The following is an 18,281-nucleotide window of genomic DNA, read 5'->3' as shown; positions in this document are numbered from 1 at the left end:
CTCGAAGCATTTCATGATAATAGACGTTAGGGCCACCGGTCAGTATTCATTGACGCACGCTACCATGTTCTTCTGATCAATCTATTTAAATGGTGTCCTGCTGTAAATGAAATCTCTTTGAACAGGGCCCTGGAGTATACAGATTGTTTTTAAACAGTGACTTACGGGCATAAGAGTGTATTGAAACATTGCCCTAAAGTAAACAGTGTAATTAAACAATGACCTGCAGTAAATTTACTTGAAGGAGGGCCCAATGGAAAACGATTGTATGTAAACATAGCACGACAATAAACAGTGTTTATGTATACCATAACTACTGTAAACAACATCTATGGAAACAGTAACATACAGTAAACTCTAACTACAGAAACGATACCCTACAGTATTACTTTACTCATAGCAATCATTTTTTAAAAACAGAACCCTCAAACAGATTTCTTAGCAGCGCCCGACGGTGAATAGAATGTATTTAAACAGTGCTCTACAGGACAAATACAGTAGAATGAAGCCGTATCCTACAGTCGACAGTTCCTCTTTAAACATTATCCCACAGTAAAAGAAGTATTTTTAAATAATGTCCTTTGTTAACATAGTCGACATCAACAGTGCCCCAGATTAAACGGTCTAAAGAATGGCCTATAGAATTCAGAGTATATTTTAACAGTCCTCTACTGTCAACGGACTCCGTTTAAAACGTGGCCGACATGAAAAAATCCGACTGTAATTAACCAGAGTCTTCTGGTAAACACAATCCTGTAAATAAGTTAATTACAGTAAGCAGCGTCTATTTCGATGATCTGAATTGATTTTTTACCGTGCCCTAAAGAAAACAGAATATATTTAAACAGTATTGTACAGTAAATAGAGTCTATTTGAACCGGGTCCAACTGTTAACGGCCTTAAGTAGCTCTCTAACGTTTACACAGTCTAAAAAAGCCCTCTTCTTGGATAGAAGAGGGGCAGAAATGGTTGTTGGAGGTCCCTGGTTATAGATGTTTCAATAAGATTAGGGAGGGTGGTAAAAGAGGTGGGGGGTGGCATTATTAATTAGAGATAGTATAACAGCTGCAGAAAGGCAGTTCGAGGAATATCACCCTATTGAGGTAGTATGGGTTGAAGTCAGAAATAGGAAAGGAGCAGTCACTTTGTTAGGAGTTTTCTATAGGCCCCCCAATAGTAACAGAGATGTGGAGGAACAGATTGGGAAACAGATTTTGGAAAGGTGCAGAAGTCATAGGGTAGTAGTCATGGGCGACTTTAACGTCCCAAATATTGAGTGGAAACTCTTTAGATCAAATAGTTTGGATGGGATGGTGTTTGTGCAGTGTGTCCAGGAAGCTTTTCGAACACAGTATGTAGATTGTCCGACCAGAGGAGGGGCAATATTAGATTTAGTACTGGGTAATGAACCAGGGCAAGTGATAGATTTGTTAGTGGGGGAGCATTTTGGAGATAGTGACCACAATTCTGTGACTTTCACTTTAGTAATGGAGAGGGATAGGTACGTGCAACAGGGCAAGGTTTACAATTGGGGGAAGGGTAAATACCATGTTGTCAGACAAGAATTGAAGTGCATAAGTTGGGAACATAGGCTGGCAGGGAAGGACACAAGTGAAATGTGGAACTTGTTCAAGGAGCAGGTGCTACGTGTCCTTGATATGTATGTCCCTGTCAGGCAGGGAAGAGATGGTCGAGTGAGGGAACCATGGTTGACAAGAGAGGTTGAATGTCTTGTTAAGAGGAAAAAGGTGACTGATGTAAGGCTGAGGAAACAAGGTTCAGACAGGGCATTGGAGGGATACAAGATAGCCAGGAGGGAACTGAAGAAAGGGATTAGGAGAGCTAAGAGAGGGCATGAACAATCTTTGGCGGGTAGGATCAAGGAAAACCCCAAGGCCTTTTACACATATGTGAGAAATATGAGAATGACTAGAGCGAGGGTAGGTCCGATCAAGGACAGTAGCGGGAGATTGTGTATTGAGTCTGAAGAGATAGGAGAGGTCTTGAACGAGTACTTTTCTTCTATATTTACAAATGAGAGGGGCGATATTGTTGGAGAGGACAGTGTGAAACAGATTGGTAAGCTCGAGGAAATACTTGTCAGGAAGGAAGATGTGTTGGGCATTTTGAAAAACTTGAGGATAGACAAGTCCCCCGGGCCTGACGGGATATAGCCAAGGATTCTATGGGACGCAAGAGATGAAATTGCAGAGCCGTTGGCAATGATCTTTTCGTCCTCACTGTCAACAGGGGTGGTACCAGGGGATTGGAGAGTGGCGAATGTCGTGCCCCTGTTCAAAAAAGGAACCAGGGATAACCCTGGGAATTACAGGCCAGTTAGTCTTACTTCGGTGGTAGGCAAAGTAATGGAAAGGGTACTGAAGGATAGGATTCCTGAGCATCTGGAAAGACACTGCTTGATTAGGGATAGTCAGCACGGATTTGTGAGGGGTAGGTCTTGCCTTACAAATCTTATTGAATTCTTTGAGGAGGTGACCAAGCATGTGGATGAAGGTAAAGCAGTGGGTGTAGTGTACATGGATTTTAGTAAGGCATTTGATAAAGTTCCCCATGGTAGGCTTATGCAGAAAGTAAGGAGGCATGGGATAGTGGGAAATTTGGCCAATTGGATAATGAACTGGCTAACCGAGAGAAGTCAGAGAGTGGTGGTGGATGGCAAATATTCAGCCTGGATCCCAGTTACCAGTGGCGTACCGCAGGGATCAGTTCTGGGTCCACTGCTGTTTGTGATTTTCATTAATGACTTGGATGAGGGAGTTGAAGGGTGGGTCAGTAAATTTGCAGACGAAGCAATGCGAAGATTGGTGGAGTTGTGGATAGTAAGGAGGGCTGTTGTCGGCTGCAAAGAGACATAGATAGGATGCAGAGCTGGGCTGAGAAGTGGCAGATGGAGTTTAACCCTGAAAAGTGTGAGGTTGTCCATTTTGGAAGGACACATATGAATGCGGAATATAGGGTTAACGGTAGAGTTCTTGGCAATGTGGAGGAGCAGAGAGATCTTGGGGTCTATGTTCATACATCTTTGAAAGTTGCCACTCAAGTGGAAAGAGCTGTGAAGAAGGCCTATGGTGTGCTCGCGTTCATTAACAGAGGGATTGAATTCAAGAGCCGTGAGGTGATGATGCAGCTGTACAAAACTTTGGTAAGGCCACATTTGGAGTACTGTGTACAGTTCTGGTCGCCTCATTTTAGGAAGGATGTGGAAGCTCTGGAAAAGGTGCAAAGAAGATTTACCAGGATGTTGCCTGGAATGGAGAGTAGGTCTTACGAGGAAAGGTTGAGGGTGCTAGGCCTTTTCTCATTAGAGCGGAGAAGGATGAGGGGCGACTTGATAGAGGTTTATAAGATGATCAGGGGAATAGATAGAGTAGACAGTCAGAGACTTTTTCCCCGGGTGGAACACACCATTACAAGGGGACATAAATTTAAGGTGAAAGGTGGAAGATATAGGAGGGATATCAGAGGTAGTTTCTTTACCCAGAGAGTAGTGGGGGCATGGAATGCACTGCCTGTGGAGGTAGTTGAGTCGCAAACATTAGGGACCTTCAAGCAGCTATTGGATAGGTACATGGATTACGGTAAAATAATATAGTGTAGATTTATTTGTTCTTAAGGGCAGCACGGTAGCATTGTGGATAGCACAATTGCTTCACAGCTCCATGGTCCCAGGTTCGATTCCGGCATGGGTCATTGTCTGTGCGGAATCTGCACGTCCTCCCCGTGTCTGCGTGGGTTTCCTCCGGGTGCTCCGGTTTCCTCCCACAGTCCAAAGATGTGCGGGTTAGGTGAATTAGCCAATGATAAATTGCCCTTAATGTCCAAATTGCCCTTGGTGTTGGGTGGAGTTGTTGAGTTTGGGTGTGCTGCTCTTTCCAAGAGCCGGTGCAGACTCGGGGGGCCGAATGGCCTCCTTCTGCACTGTAAATTCAATGATAATCTATGATTAATCTAGGACAAAGGTTCGGCACAACATCGTGGGCCGAAGGGCCTGTTCTGTGCTGTATTTTCTATGTTCTATGTTCTATGTTCCACTCAAGTATTTAAATCGTGTCATTCTGTAAACAATGTCTATTTAAACAGCTCCCTATAATTAACAGTGTGTATTTAAACAGGGCCCTATAGTAAACGGGATGACTTCAACAGATTCCTTCAGGAAAAATGATCTGGAACTTTCTCTCCAGCCAGCGACTTAAGTGACTGGTGTGCCGCACATACACAGCGTGACCTCCCGTAAGTGCGGGCGTACTGGCATGGGCATTCAAATACCCGGACGCAGCAATAGACGCAGGAGGAGCAATCAAGCGAGGCTGCTTTGTCCTGGATGGTGTCGAGTTTATTGAGTGTTGTTGGAGCTGCACTCATCCCGGCAAGTGGAGAGTATTCCATTACAATCCTGACTTGTGACTTGTCGGTGATAGACTGGCTTTGGGGGGAGGGGGAGGGTTGGGGGCAGGAGGTGAGTTACGCGCCGTAGGATTCCTGGCTTTTGACCTGCCCTTGAAGCCACAATATTCATGTGGCTAGTCCAATTCAATTTCTGATCAATGGTAACCCCCAGAATGTTGACAATGGTTGATTCAGCGATGGTAATGCAATTTAATATCAAAGGGATATGATACCAACCATTCTTGTAGGAGATCGTCATTGCCTGACACTTGTGTGGTGTGAATAACTCAGCCCAAGCCTGGATATTTTCCAGGTCTTGCTGCATTTGGACACGGACTGCTTCATTATCTGAGGAGTTGTGAATGGTGCTGATCATTATACAGTCATTCGCAAATATCTCCTGATCTCATGATGGAAGGCAGGTCATTAATGAAGCAGCTGAAGATGGTTAGGCCGGGGAGACTACCCGGAGGAACTCCTCCAGTGATGTCCTTGTGCTGAGATGATTGACCTCCAATCACCACAACCACCTTCCTTTGTGCCAGGTATGACTCTAACCAGGGGAGAGTCGTCCACTGATTCCCATTGTCTCCAGTTTAGCTAGGGCTCTTTGATGCCTTACTCGGTCAAATGCTGCGTTGATGTCAAGGGCAGTCACTCACGCCTCACCTCTGCAATTCAGAACTTTTATCCAGGTTTGAACCAAGGCTGTAATGAGGTCAGCAGCTGAGTGAACCTGTCGGAACGCCAACTGAGCGTCCGTGAGCAGGTTATTGCTGAGTGACTGGCGCTTGATAGCACCGTGCTATAACTTTGCTGACGATGGAGAATAGACTGATAGGACGGGAATTGGCTGCTTTGTTTCTTTATCTCACGACGCACCTGGGCAATTTTCCACATTGCCGGGTAGATGCCAGTGTTATAGCCGTCCTGGAACAGCTTGTCTCGGGATCGAGCAAGTTCTGGAGCACAAGTCTTCAGTGCTATAACTCATGAAGACCCACGGTATCCAACATGGTTGGACAGCTCTCTACCACCCTGCTTCCAATCGACCTGCTGTTAGAGACGTTCAAGGCGATCATGAAAATGCAGGCCTATGCCACTTTGAGACTCAGACCATTGGAAAGATGGGCCACTACGCTGCCTACTGTCGAGCGGTTCAACCGATGGATCCTACACATCGCCGACAACCTCGCAGACACGTCAGGACCGTCCAGCCAAATGACACAGATGACCAAGATGCCTTCCGGGTTTCAGTCATTGATGTGAACAGGGTCAACACCATCAATCCGGCCGATGAATGGAGTGCCACACTGACGGTCAACCCGAATTCGTCGCACACCTACTAGATTGGACTTATGAGGCTGTTCACACGTTAAAGTTGAAACACTAATGTATTGTAACATATTACTGTTTTATCATTCCAGATATCATTTGACCGGACCACACTTCAATGTTTTTCGTCTTCCTGTTTTGTTATGGTACAACCTCGTTAGCATGACACACCCGACATAGCCCCATGTATATAGTTATGCCACATGCACCTGCTGTAAATATCACGCACACATACTTTTAAATGCACTCACGACACATTCGTATTTATAACCACGTAGGCACATAATTTTGTAAAAAAGGGAAGATGTCATGATATTCAAACACACACATCATGATAGACACACCAACAGACAAATCAGCACACACAACACGACAACCAACCATAGACAAGGACAGAGACAGTATAAGAGAAGAAACACGACACCTGGTGGCCAGTAGATCTGAAGACCAGGACAAGGACAGGACCTGATTAACATCACACACAGGGAGTCACCACGTGCAGAGTATCAAGACAGAACTGTAAATACCAAGTTGAAATAAAACAGCGTTGTACCAAATACAACCGTGTTGGTTCATCTGTACATCAGAACACCCAACACTACAGATACTGTCGGTGAACTCTGCCCCCCCCCCCAGTTCATCCGGGACACTGTCGGTGGACTTTGTCCCTCAGTTCTCCCCTACTTCCCATTTGATACGAACACTGTCGGTGAACACTAACCGTCATTCCCCCCAGCCACCGCCTGTTTATCAAGTGCAAGGTGAATGACGAATAGCATGTGTCATATAACCCACAGAACATTCTCCAAATACGTAAGACACAAGGAGAGACTCTGTAGATACAAACAAAATAAGCACCATTATAGGAAGTAAAGTGAGCAACAGCTTCTGCATGCCATCGGTCTGTGGAATTCCCAACAGCAGTAAATTGTACAGACCTGTCGGTGGGGAGGAAACAAGAGAATCCTCTATTAGCACTAAAGTGTATTTGTAAGCCCTACTTACATGAAAATAATGTGTCCCATTTCCTGTCCCTCGGGTGATGACTTGTCAAACATGTTGGTCAGTTTTCAGAAAAGGTGGTGGTAGATTTATAGGGAGAGGATTCAGGTGCCGATGGTAAATTGGTTGGTACCACCCTGAAAAGTTAGTCAATGGGTAACCTGCAGACCTCCACCACTGAGCCTTCCTTATCACTTAGGCAAGGATTTTTGTTCCCCTATGTGTATTGGCTACCTATCGAACTTGAGAAAAACGGGCGATGCTTTGGAAAATGGGCCATTCTGCTGATTCAGAAATACAAAAAGTAACTGAATAAAAATATTGATCAAATAATACAGAAACTGGTCAGAACAAAGCGAAAAGCACAAACATTAATTCATAACAAAGTATAAATAAATCACTTTTAAACAAAAAGAAATCCATAGATGTTTCAAGAATTCGGAATAAACCATCGCCCACGAGGTCTTATTTTTGAGGGAATCCATATCTAAGCTCTAATCCCTCTCATTGGCTTCGAATAGCCAGTTGAAACCTCCTGCTTCGTTCAAATGGATATCTTTACCTAGAGGATGATTTATTGATGAAACATAGGCCGATGCTTATGATTGACAGATGACCATCAAGGTTAGTTCAGCGTAATCTCAGCAGAATTCACACCATTTCTCACGCGGCGCCTGAACACAGACCGTGATGTAACAAATTAAATTGACACATTTTATTACTAAGTTCCCCAAATACAAGTCTTTCAATTTTTGAAAAACGTTCATTGTCATATTATGCTCTAGTCAATTAATTACGTGAAACATTCTGTGAAAAAATGTCTGCACAGCCATGACACCAAAGTTGAATAGTTGAAACAATTACTGTGTTGCCACAGTCATTGTCTTCTTAAATCATTTCAGCTTTTCACCCATGCATTCAATTAGTACTCAAACCCATGAATAAATACATAAATAAATCAAGAACATATCACAGGGACACTGTCGGTGAATTCTGTTCGTAATCCATAGCCCTCCCCCCCACACACACATTTTATCTGGGACATTGTCGGTGAACGCTGTGCTTTTATCTCCAACCCCCGTCGATCAGGGACACTATCGCTGAACTCTGTCCCTCATTCACCCAACCTCCCGTTTCTCAGGGACACTGTCGCTGAACTCTGTCTCTCATCCCACCAACACTCATTTATCAAGCGCACTGTTGGTGAACTGTATCCATCACCCCTCAGCCATCCACCCACCGTTTATCAGGGAAACTCCTCGAGTGCAGGGCATGTTCTCAGGCTGCAATTAGTAAATGTGGGGGTAGTTATCAGAAGTTAATCCTATTCAGAATGCGCGTTCGTGGAATCTTTGCTGAAACTCTTTCATTCCCTGACACATTCTAAATGTTGTTGCTGTTTTTCATTAAATGGCTGAGAAGGGAAATATCTTCATTTCACAAACTTGGCTCTGTGAATATGTTTGGAAACATCAACAGAATATTTCTGTTAGTGGATAAATTTATTTTGAGATGTCTTCCAGTCTTTTCCCCATTGTGGCTGTCGTTGTTCCTCCTCTTCCTTCTCCTCTCGTGCCGCCAGGGGCCGCTACAGTTCTCGCTGCGTCGGCTGCTACTCCTCTCGGAGTCACCCCTTGGCAACGCACACCTGACAGCGCCTCCCACACGCACAGAGAGCGCAAGACACGACGACCAACTCTCCGGCAACGCAAGATGACTTCCTACTGTATCTCCAGCAATGCAAGATGGCCGCCGACTATCTCCCCCCACAATGCAAGATGGACCCCGACCGACTCCTCGGCAACCAACATGATCATGCCCTTCTTGCAACGCAAAATGGCCGCCCACTGATTCCCCTGGCCACGCAGGGTGGCAAATCAGGGTGAGGATGGCTGTCGATGGGCAGTTTCACCGGCAGTGAGGTGTGGGAGTGGGTGAGAGAGTGTGTGTGTCTTTTCTTCTCAGGATTTAATGAATTGAAGAATTGTATTAAAGGGTAATTTCAGCACATTCTTCAACTGCTGTCTGAACTGAGTCTGTGACACGGCGTAAATCGCAGTGTTTGTACAGCAGCTCAGGAGCTCCAACATGAATCCTAATTCCATAACATAATAATCTAACTTTATAGTTTTATACCCCAGATAATCCATCCGGCACCATATAGAATAAAACATTAACAATGACCATAACAGGATGAAATTGGCCGATATAACAAACAGTAAAATTATGGATTTCCTACGACTCTCCATCTCTGGGTCTCTGGGACTCTCCCCACTGCCGTGGTCCCGGAGTCTCCTGCGGGCCCTGCTGCTCACGGCAATGTGCCTGACGGTGAAAACATTGAACAGCAAAATCAGGACAAATGGAACACACGGGGTTAGAATGTTGTGAATGAATTCGATCGCTCCCCAGACCGGAGAGTACTGAACATCCATTGTAACTTCACAAAACCAGGGATTGTTCCCCAACCTATAGTCATCTGTAAACATAAAATACCAAAGAATGTTCTTCAAACAGCTCAGCACAGTCACTGTTCCCAGAACCACAGCCGCCGTTTTCTCGCTGCAATATTTACTTTTCAGCTTCGGGCAACAAATGGCCACAAATCGATCAAAGGTGAAAGTGACGGTGAACCAGACAGAACAGTCAGTGGCTGCATAAAGCAGGACGGCGTGGATATTACACACGGGGAAGTCCCACAGGAACTGAAAACTTCCAGCAAAAACAAGGGGAATGTGTCTCAATATCAGGTCGAGAATCACGACTAGTAGATCCCCTACTGCCATGGCCACGAGGTAACAAGTGACACATTCGGACAGTCCGCAGTTCTTTCTCTTCAGGATCACAATTGTGATGAGGTTCGCTGAAAGGAAGGGAAATAAACAATGAAATTATACATCAGGCTGGGGAAAAAGTTACCAGGTTGATTGAGGTGGGGCTGTCAAAGACAAAAATATACAGACAAATTAAGACACAAATAGATTCACACACATACACACACTCACAGACACGTAGTAACACAAATATGCACACTGACGGACACAGAGTCACAAATACACGCACTCACAGAAACACAGGGACACAATTCAGAAACTCACAGATATACAGAGGCACAAATATATTTTTATTGACACACAGAGACACAAGTATCAGAAGCAGAGAGGCACAAATACGCACGCACTCTCAAGGACACAGAATACACACACTCACAGGGACAGAAAAACGCACACTGACAGAGACAGTGAAACTAATACACACACTCGCAGACACAGCCACAAATGCACACACTCACAGGCACAGCAACACAAATGCACACTCACAGTCACACAATGCACCCACTTAGAAAGACGGAGACACATCCCAGCACATTCACAGCAACAGCGACACAAATGCACAGTCACAGATACACAGGGACACTAATACATACACTCACAGACATAGAGGGACACAAATACCAAACTAACAGACGGACAGAGAAAGAAATACACAAACTCCCAGGCAGAAATACACACACACACAGAAACAGAGATGCAAATGCACGCGTTCACATATATTGAGACACAAATACACACATTCACAGACGCAAAGTGACACAAAAGTCACACTCGCAGGCACAGGAAAATAAATACACAAACTCACAGACACTCAGAGACAGAAATACACAGACTCACAAATACACACACTCACAGAGACACAAAGGGATAGCAGAGACACATAACACACACTCACAAGAACAGAGACACAAATAAAAACACTCACAGATACAAGTACACACTCAGAGACACACAATGCAGACACTTGCAAAGACAAAGACACAAATAAACACATTCACAATTACACAGAGACTGATACATATAATCACATACACAGAGACACTATGACACACTCAGACTCAGAGACAAAAATACAGAAACTCGCAGACACAGAGAGACAGAAAGACACATACTCAGAGATACATAATGAGACAAATATGCCCTCTTACAGACACAGGGACACAAATACACAGACTCCCAGACACAAATACACAACACTCAAAACAGATGGCAACACAGACACAGATACTCACAGTCTCAGACAAACAGACACAGGAAAATTAATACACACGCACAGAGAGACACAAGCACACACACATGGAAACAGAAAGGCGCTCACTCAAAGCGAAACAGAAATACACTCACGCATCCAAAAGCTCATATACACAGATACGCACACATACTGACAAATCCAAACATACACACGCCCACACCTAGGCAAGCAGCCGCACACACATCTAGACATGAGCACTCACTCACACACACACCGCCATAAAGACTCACAAACACTCTGTCTCAAACATATGCGCAACCACACACACAAGCAGTCAGACAGCCACACACTCAGACACACACAAAAGCACACATACTCACACGCACACAGGCATCCACACAAATACATCCACACACTCACCTAAACACACAGCTACAATGCACATCTAACTGTACGTGCAGACACACAAACATTCACTCACACAAACACACACACACAACACATACGCAAGCCCAGATATGCACACGCACATGCCTGCACAAACCCCCACCAACACAAACCCATTCAAATACACCCGCACACATACCTAGCATACACACACGAATACGCTCACACACAGAAACATACATACTCACCCACACGCATATGCTCATAGGCCCTCTCACACTTCGCCACGCAGACTTACACGTACATAATCAGATGCACACACATGCACCCACATTCACTCACACTCATCCACACTCACACACACGCAAACAGCCCCACACACACCCTTACGCACACACACGCATCCACACACACCAGCCGCCACAATGCAGGATACCCACACGCACTCCGACACACACACAAAATCCCACACGCACAAACTTCCACACTCCCAGAGTCAGAAAATTACAAAGAAAATTGGCATACACATCCATAAACAATCTCTCACACACATGTAAATACACACACATAGGCACACACACTCACATATTCACTCTCACATGCGCACACACACCACACACACATACTCACACACACTTAGATAATCACTCTCAAACGCACACACGCACTCATACACATAGAATTGCTCCAAAATATTCTCCCACAAAACCACACGCTTACACACAGACACACACTCACATGGACACTCACAGACATCCACTTACTGACACACAGCCAGGCACACACACTTGTACACACTCACGCATACAGGCACACACCCATAAGCACACACGCATACTGACTCACCAACAAACACACCCACATAGACGCACGCACACTCATAACCACAAACACACGGAATCGACCCACACACATATTCACACAGACAAACACACCCACATGCACATGCAAAGCTAATGAACACACACACAAACATATGCACACCCACATTAGCACCCACGCACCCAGAGCCACACACACCCAGACACTGACACAAACACATGCCCAGAGACACGCACCTCTACACAAACTAACAAACACACGGAGACTCACAGGAACTCACATCCACCCATACGCAGGTGACACACACATACGCAGAGGCACAAAAGCTCATAGACTCACATACGCACAGATACTGATAGACAAACACACATACAGGAGGAAGCAGTCAGTACAGGGATCTCCTGTGGTCGTTCCCCTGAGTAACAAGTGAACCGCTTTGGATACTGGTAGGAACGACACCAGATTGTTGCCTGGTATGGAGGGCATTAGTTATGAGGAGCGGTTGAATAAACTCGGTTTGTTCTCACTGGAAAGAAGGAGGTTGAGGGGCGACCTGATAGAAGTCTACAAAATTATGAGGGGCATAGACAGAGTGGATAGTCAGAGGCTTTTCCCCGGGGTAGAGGGGTCAATTACTAAGGGGCATAGGTTTAAGGTGAGAGGGGCAAGGTTTAGAGTAGATGTACGAGGCAAGTTTTTTACGCAGAGGGTAGTGGGTGCCTGGAACTCGCTACCGGAGGAGGTGGTGGAAGCAGGGATGATAGGGACATTTAAGGGGCATCTGGACAAATATATGAATAGGATGGGAATAGAGGGATACGGACCCAGGAAGTGTAGAAGATTGTAGTTTAGTCGGGCAGCATGGTCGGCACGGGCTTGGAGGGCCGAAGGGCCTGTTCCTGTGCTGTACATTTCTTTGTTCTTTGTTCTTTGTTCAATTTGCCTAACGACCTTCTCTCGTATCACACAACCCCCACCGCGCTCCTACCAAATCTTATACCATCTGGAATCAACTAGCAGAGCGAAGGAACATAATTTTCCCAATATGGCGGGGAGACTGGAGGTGCAGCAGGTCTTTCAAAAGACGCAGCAGGACTTGTTTAAAGGAGACGTCATTTAAAGTGGGTGGCCAAGTCTTTGTTATACATTTTGTTTCAGGCGCACTTTGGTTTTAGAATTGTGGTGATCTGGCCCACCCTCATATATGGTGGGCCTGCAAGACAGCCGGTGGCCATGTAAGGAGCTCTGAGGCCACACACCAATGGCTGAACAGTTGGAACCATCTGGCATCACATTGCCCTCGCATCAGATGCGGAAAGGAGCAATTGGAGGGTTCAAAAGCGGACTCACCGTTGACCCCTGAGGGAGTTGTCGAGGGGGGCAACCAAATGTAGTGGTCGGACCCTCCAGGTAAATTCCTGCTGCTGGCAATGCCACTCTTCATTGCTGGAGAAGCCGGGTAGCGGACTGAGGCGAGCAACCGAGGCTTAGAAAATCCTGACAGATTAACCCTCTGAAAGAATGTTCTGGACTGCCTGATTTTCATGTCTCAACCTTTCCTTGTACACTGTAAATGACCCACGTTGTTTGCATGTGACAGAGGAACGTTAGGCGATAACGTGATAGCGCTGCTACTTTAACGGGTGACCTCTTTCTGCTCACGTAACCAGCTCAGGCCATATCATGTGTGAATATACTAACCCCGACGAATAGAACATAGAACATAGAAAATACAGCACAGAACTGGCCCTTCGGCCCACGATGTTGTGCCGAACATTTGCCTAGATTATCATTGAATTTAAAGTGCAGAAGGAGGCCATTCGGCCCCCTGAGTCTGCACCGGCTCTTGGAAAGAGCACCCCACCGAAACTCAACACCTCCACCCAACACCAAGGGCAATTTTGGACACTAAGGGCAATTTATCATGGCCAATCCACCTATCCTGCACATCTTTGGACTGTGGGAGGAAACCGGAGCACCCGGAGGAAACCCACGCAGACACGGGGAGGATGTGCAGACTCCGCACAGACAGTGACCCAAGCCGGAATCGAACCTGGGACCCTGGAGCTGTGAAGCAATTGAGCTATCCACAATGCTACCGTGCTGCCCTTCAGAACAAATAAATCTACACTATATCATTTTACCATAATCCATGTACCTATCCAATAGCTGCTTGAAGGTCCCTAATGTTTCCGACTCAACTACTTCCACAGGCAGTGCATTCCATGCCCCCACTACTCTCTTGGTAAAGAACCTACCTTTGATATCCCTCCTATATCTTCCACCTTTCACCTTAAATTTATGTCCCATTGTAATGGTTTGTTCCATCCGGGGAAAAAGTCTCTGACTGTCTACTCTATCTATTCCCCTGATCATCTTATAAACCTCTATCAAGTCGCCCCTCGTCCTTCTCCGTTCTAATGAGAAAAGGCCTAGCACCCTCAACCTTTCCTCGTAAGACCTACTCTCCATTCCAGGTAACATCCTGGTAAATCTTCTTTTCACCTTTTCCAAAGCTTCCACATCCTTCCTAAAATGAGGTGACCAGAACTGTACACAGTACTCCAAATGTGGCCTTACCAAAGTTTTGTACAGCTGCATCATCACCTCACGGCTCTTAAATTCAATCCCTCTGTTAATGAACGCGAGCACACCATAGGCCTTCTTCACAGCTCTACCCACTTGAGTGGCAACTTTCAAAGATGTATGAACGTAGACCCCAAGATCTCTCTGCTCCTCCACATTGCCAAGAACTCTACCGTTAACCCTGTCTTCCACATTCATATTTGTCCTTCCAAAATGGACAACCTCACACTTTTCAGGGTTAAACTCCATCTGCCACTTCTCAGCCCAGCTCTGCATCCTATCTATGTCTCTTTGCAGCCGACAACAGCCGTCCTTACTATCCACAACTCCACCAATCTTCGTATTGCTTCGTCTGCAAATTTACTGACCCACCCTTCAACTCCCTCATCCAAGTCATTAATGAAAATCACAAACAGCAGTGGACCCAGAACTGATCCCTGCGGTACGCCACTGGTAACTGGGATCCAGGCTGAATATTTGCCATCCACCACCACTCTCTGAATTCTATCGGTTAGCCAGTTCGTTATCCAACTGGCCAAATTTCCCACTATCCCATGCCTCCTTACTTTCTGCAGAAGCCTACCATGGGGAATCTTATCAAATGCCTTACTAAAATCCATGTACACTACACCCACTGCTTTACCTTCATCCACATGCTTGGTCACCTCCTCAAAGAATTCAATAAGATTTGTAAGGCAAGACCTACCCTTTACAAATCCGTGCTGACTATCCCTAATCAAGCAGTGTCTTTCCAGATGCTCAGAAACCTTATCCTTCAGTACCCTTTCCATTACTTTGCCTGCCACCGAAGTAAGACTAACTGGCCTGTAATTCCCAGGGTTATCCCTAGTCCATTTTTTGAACAGGGGCACGACATTCGCCACTCTCCCATCCCCTGGTACCACCCCTGTTGACAGTGAGGACGAAAAGATCATTGCCAACGGCTCTGCAATTTCATCTCTTGCTTCCCATAGAATCCTTGGATATATCCGGTCAGACCCGGGGGACTTGTCTATCCTCAAGTTTTTCAAAATGCCCAACACATCTTCCTTCCTAACAAGTATTTCCTCGAGCTTACCAGTCTGTTTCACACTGTCCTCTCCAACAATATTGCCCCTCTCATTTGTAAATACAGAAGAAATGTACTCGTTCAAGACCTCTCCTATCTCTTCAGACTCAATACACAATCTCCCGCTACTGTCCTTGATCGGACCTACCCTCGCTCTAGTCATTCTCATATTTCTCATATATGTGTAAAAGGCCTTGGGGTTTTCCATTATCCTACCCGCCAAAGATTGTTCATGCCCTCTCTTAGCTCTCCAAATCCCTTTCTTCAGTTCCCTCCTGGCTACCTTGTATCCCTCCAATGCCCTGTCGGAACCTTGTTTCATCAGCCTTACATAAGTCTCCTTTTTCCTCTTAACAAGACATTCAACCTCTCTTGTCAACCATGGTTCCCTCACTCGACCATCTCTTCCCTGCCTGACAGGGACAGACATATCAAGGACACGTAGTACCTGTTCCTTGAACAAGTTCCACATTTCACTTGTGTCCTTCCCTGACAGCCTATGTTCCCAACTTATGCACTTCAATTCTTGTCTGACAACATCGTATTTACCCTTCCCCCAATTGTAAACCTTGCCCTGTTGCACGCACCTCTCCCTCTCCATTACTAAAGTGAAAGTCACAGAATTGTGGTCACTATCTCCAAAATGCTCCCCCACTAACAAATCTATCACTTGCCCTGGTTCATTACCAAGTACTAAATCCAATATTGCCCCTCCTCTGGTTGGACAATCTACATACTGTGTTAGAAAAGCTTCCTGGACACACTGCACACACACCACCCCATCCAAACTATTTGATCTAAAGAGTTTCCTCTCAATATTTGGCAAGTTAAAGTCACCCATGACTACTACCCTGTGACTTCTGCACCTTTCCAAAATCTGTTTCCCAATCTGTTCCTCCACATCTCTGCTACTATTGGGGGGCCTATAGAAAACTCCTAACAAGGTGACTGCTCCTTTCCTATTTCTGACTTCAACCAATACTACCTCATTAGGGTGAATGGTGAACAAGTGTGTGTGTGTGTGGGAGGGGGGGGGGCGGGGGAGAACGGGAGGGGCAACGTGGTCTCGGCAGCTGTGGAGTGAACACCTGTTTCTGAGCCCCCCTTGCTTGTATATTGTTCACCCTTTCCTTGTTCTCAATAAACCAGTTTTGTTATACAATAATCCTCCATAATGCTACCGTAGTTCCATCGTCACCATGGCAGAGACGAGCTTCTACATTGTGGAAAAAGAGAAGGTCAATGCAGCAGTCACATACACGAACACTGGCAACACCATCCTCACCCTGAGTGAGACTCCAGCTCGTACTGAAGGCGGTGACACAGCGCTGTGACAATCTCCTGGTTGAATCAGGGTCGCCACATACTCTGCACCTGGTCTACGTGTGGGCTAAAGTGTAAAAGTGTTCTTGTGAAAACCGGGTTGTTAGGACAGAGCCCCCTCCACGTCTCTCTACACAGAGCTCCCCCTCTTTGAAGCCTTTGCTCCATGTGTTAGTCATGTTCCAGATCCAGATACAAGGTAACTACAGTCCCCATACCTCTTCCAAAGCTGTGTCATCAAATCCTCTGACCTCCCTGAATATAAGCAGCAGCACGCAATAAAACCTCCAGAAACTCCACTAACGTTCCAGTTACACAACTGGACAAGTAATGAACATTAACTCATTTCACATTCATTGGAAATTGACATGGGAATGGTATAAATTGGTGGGAGAGAATTTCAATCACCGAATGACATTATTTATATTGGAACATTGCTAGACTGGGAACCAATGTAAATGAGTGAGCACAGGGATTATAGGTAGCAGGGTGGGAAGTAGGATATGGACAGCTGAGTGGAGTATTAGCTGGGCTTCATGAAGTTTTGAAACATTAATTGTGTGCGTAGAATATCATTGGAATAGTCGAATCCGGATTTAAGCCGTGTAAAGAATGAGGTGGCGATAGCAAGTTGTAGGGTTGGAATGTAGAGACGGTTTGGATATAAATCATTTCAGTGTCAATGAGAGGGTGAAGGTTAGAACCAGCCTCCAACATCAATCCGAGAGCGGAATGAAAAGACAGCACAGGAAATTACATTAGTGACTGGAACTGAAGAACACGGATTCAATCTTTCCAAGAAGTAAATGACGACAGCAATAATCCACTTAATGTGGTTCATACAATGAATAACTGTGCAAGGAGACTTACCAGGGACGCCAACAATAGCCAGGAGGGGATAATAACCCTTTTGAATTCTAATAAGAATGTCCATGATCCTCCATGCTAAAGGGATATAACCTTGAGTGTAAAAGAGGAAACCCAGGGCTAAACTTCCGTCTATTGTTGGAAGGTTCCATTCGAGTGTTCTCAGCTTTTGATCCATTGTTGCAACGCTCCCATCGATTCTTGACAGGTTTTGATCCATTGCTGCAACGTTCCGATCGATTATTCTCAGATTCTGCTCCCTCCTCTCGGTCTCTCTGGAGCGGCTGATCTCTGTCAGTGTTGGGGTTGATGCTCCTGCTGACAGTTTGCAATAACACATTGAAAGGAATCCCTTATTAATGGAAGAGGGAAACCCTCCAGTGACACGGTTAGGATCCATAGAGACTGACATTAATTACAGTCACTGAACAAACAGGGCAGGTTAACCCCTTTCAAT

At 45.5% G+C, this 18,281-nt stretch overlaps 1 protein-coding gene across 1 annotated transcript; it reads right to left on the bottom strand.

Annotated features, from left to right (window-relative positions):
- Window positions 1-8,051: 8,051 nt before the first annotated feature.
- LOC140405568 (probable G-protein coupled receptor 139) lies at window positions 8,052-18,128 on the bottom strand. The gene is made up of 2 exons (XM_072494127.1): window positions 17,828-18,128; window positions 8,052-9,607 (listed from the first exon to the last, which is right to left on the bottom strand). The coding sequence occupies exons 1-2, from the start codon at window positions 18,042-18,044 to the stop codon at window positions 8,706-8,708; spliced, it is 1,119 nt and encodes a 372-aa protein (XP_072350228.1). The 5' UTR covers window positions 18,045-18,128; the 3' UTR covers window positions 8,052-8,705.
- Window positions 18,129-18,281: the final 153 nt, after the last annotated feature.

This window comes from Scyliorhinus torazame, unplaced genomic scaffold (genome assembly GCF_047496885.1).
Source record: "Scyliorhinus torazame isolate Kashiwa2021f unplaced genomic scaffold, sScyTor2.1 scaffold_81, whole genome shotgun sequence".
NCBI lineage: Eukaryota > Metazoa > Chordata > Chondrichthyes > Carcharhiniformes > Scyliorhinidae > Scyliorhinus > Scyliorhinus torazame.
Note: the sequence above shows the minus strand (reverse complement) of the source record. Positions and strands in the feature narration are given on the sequence as shown.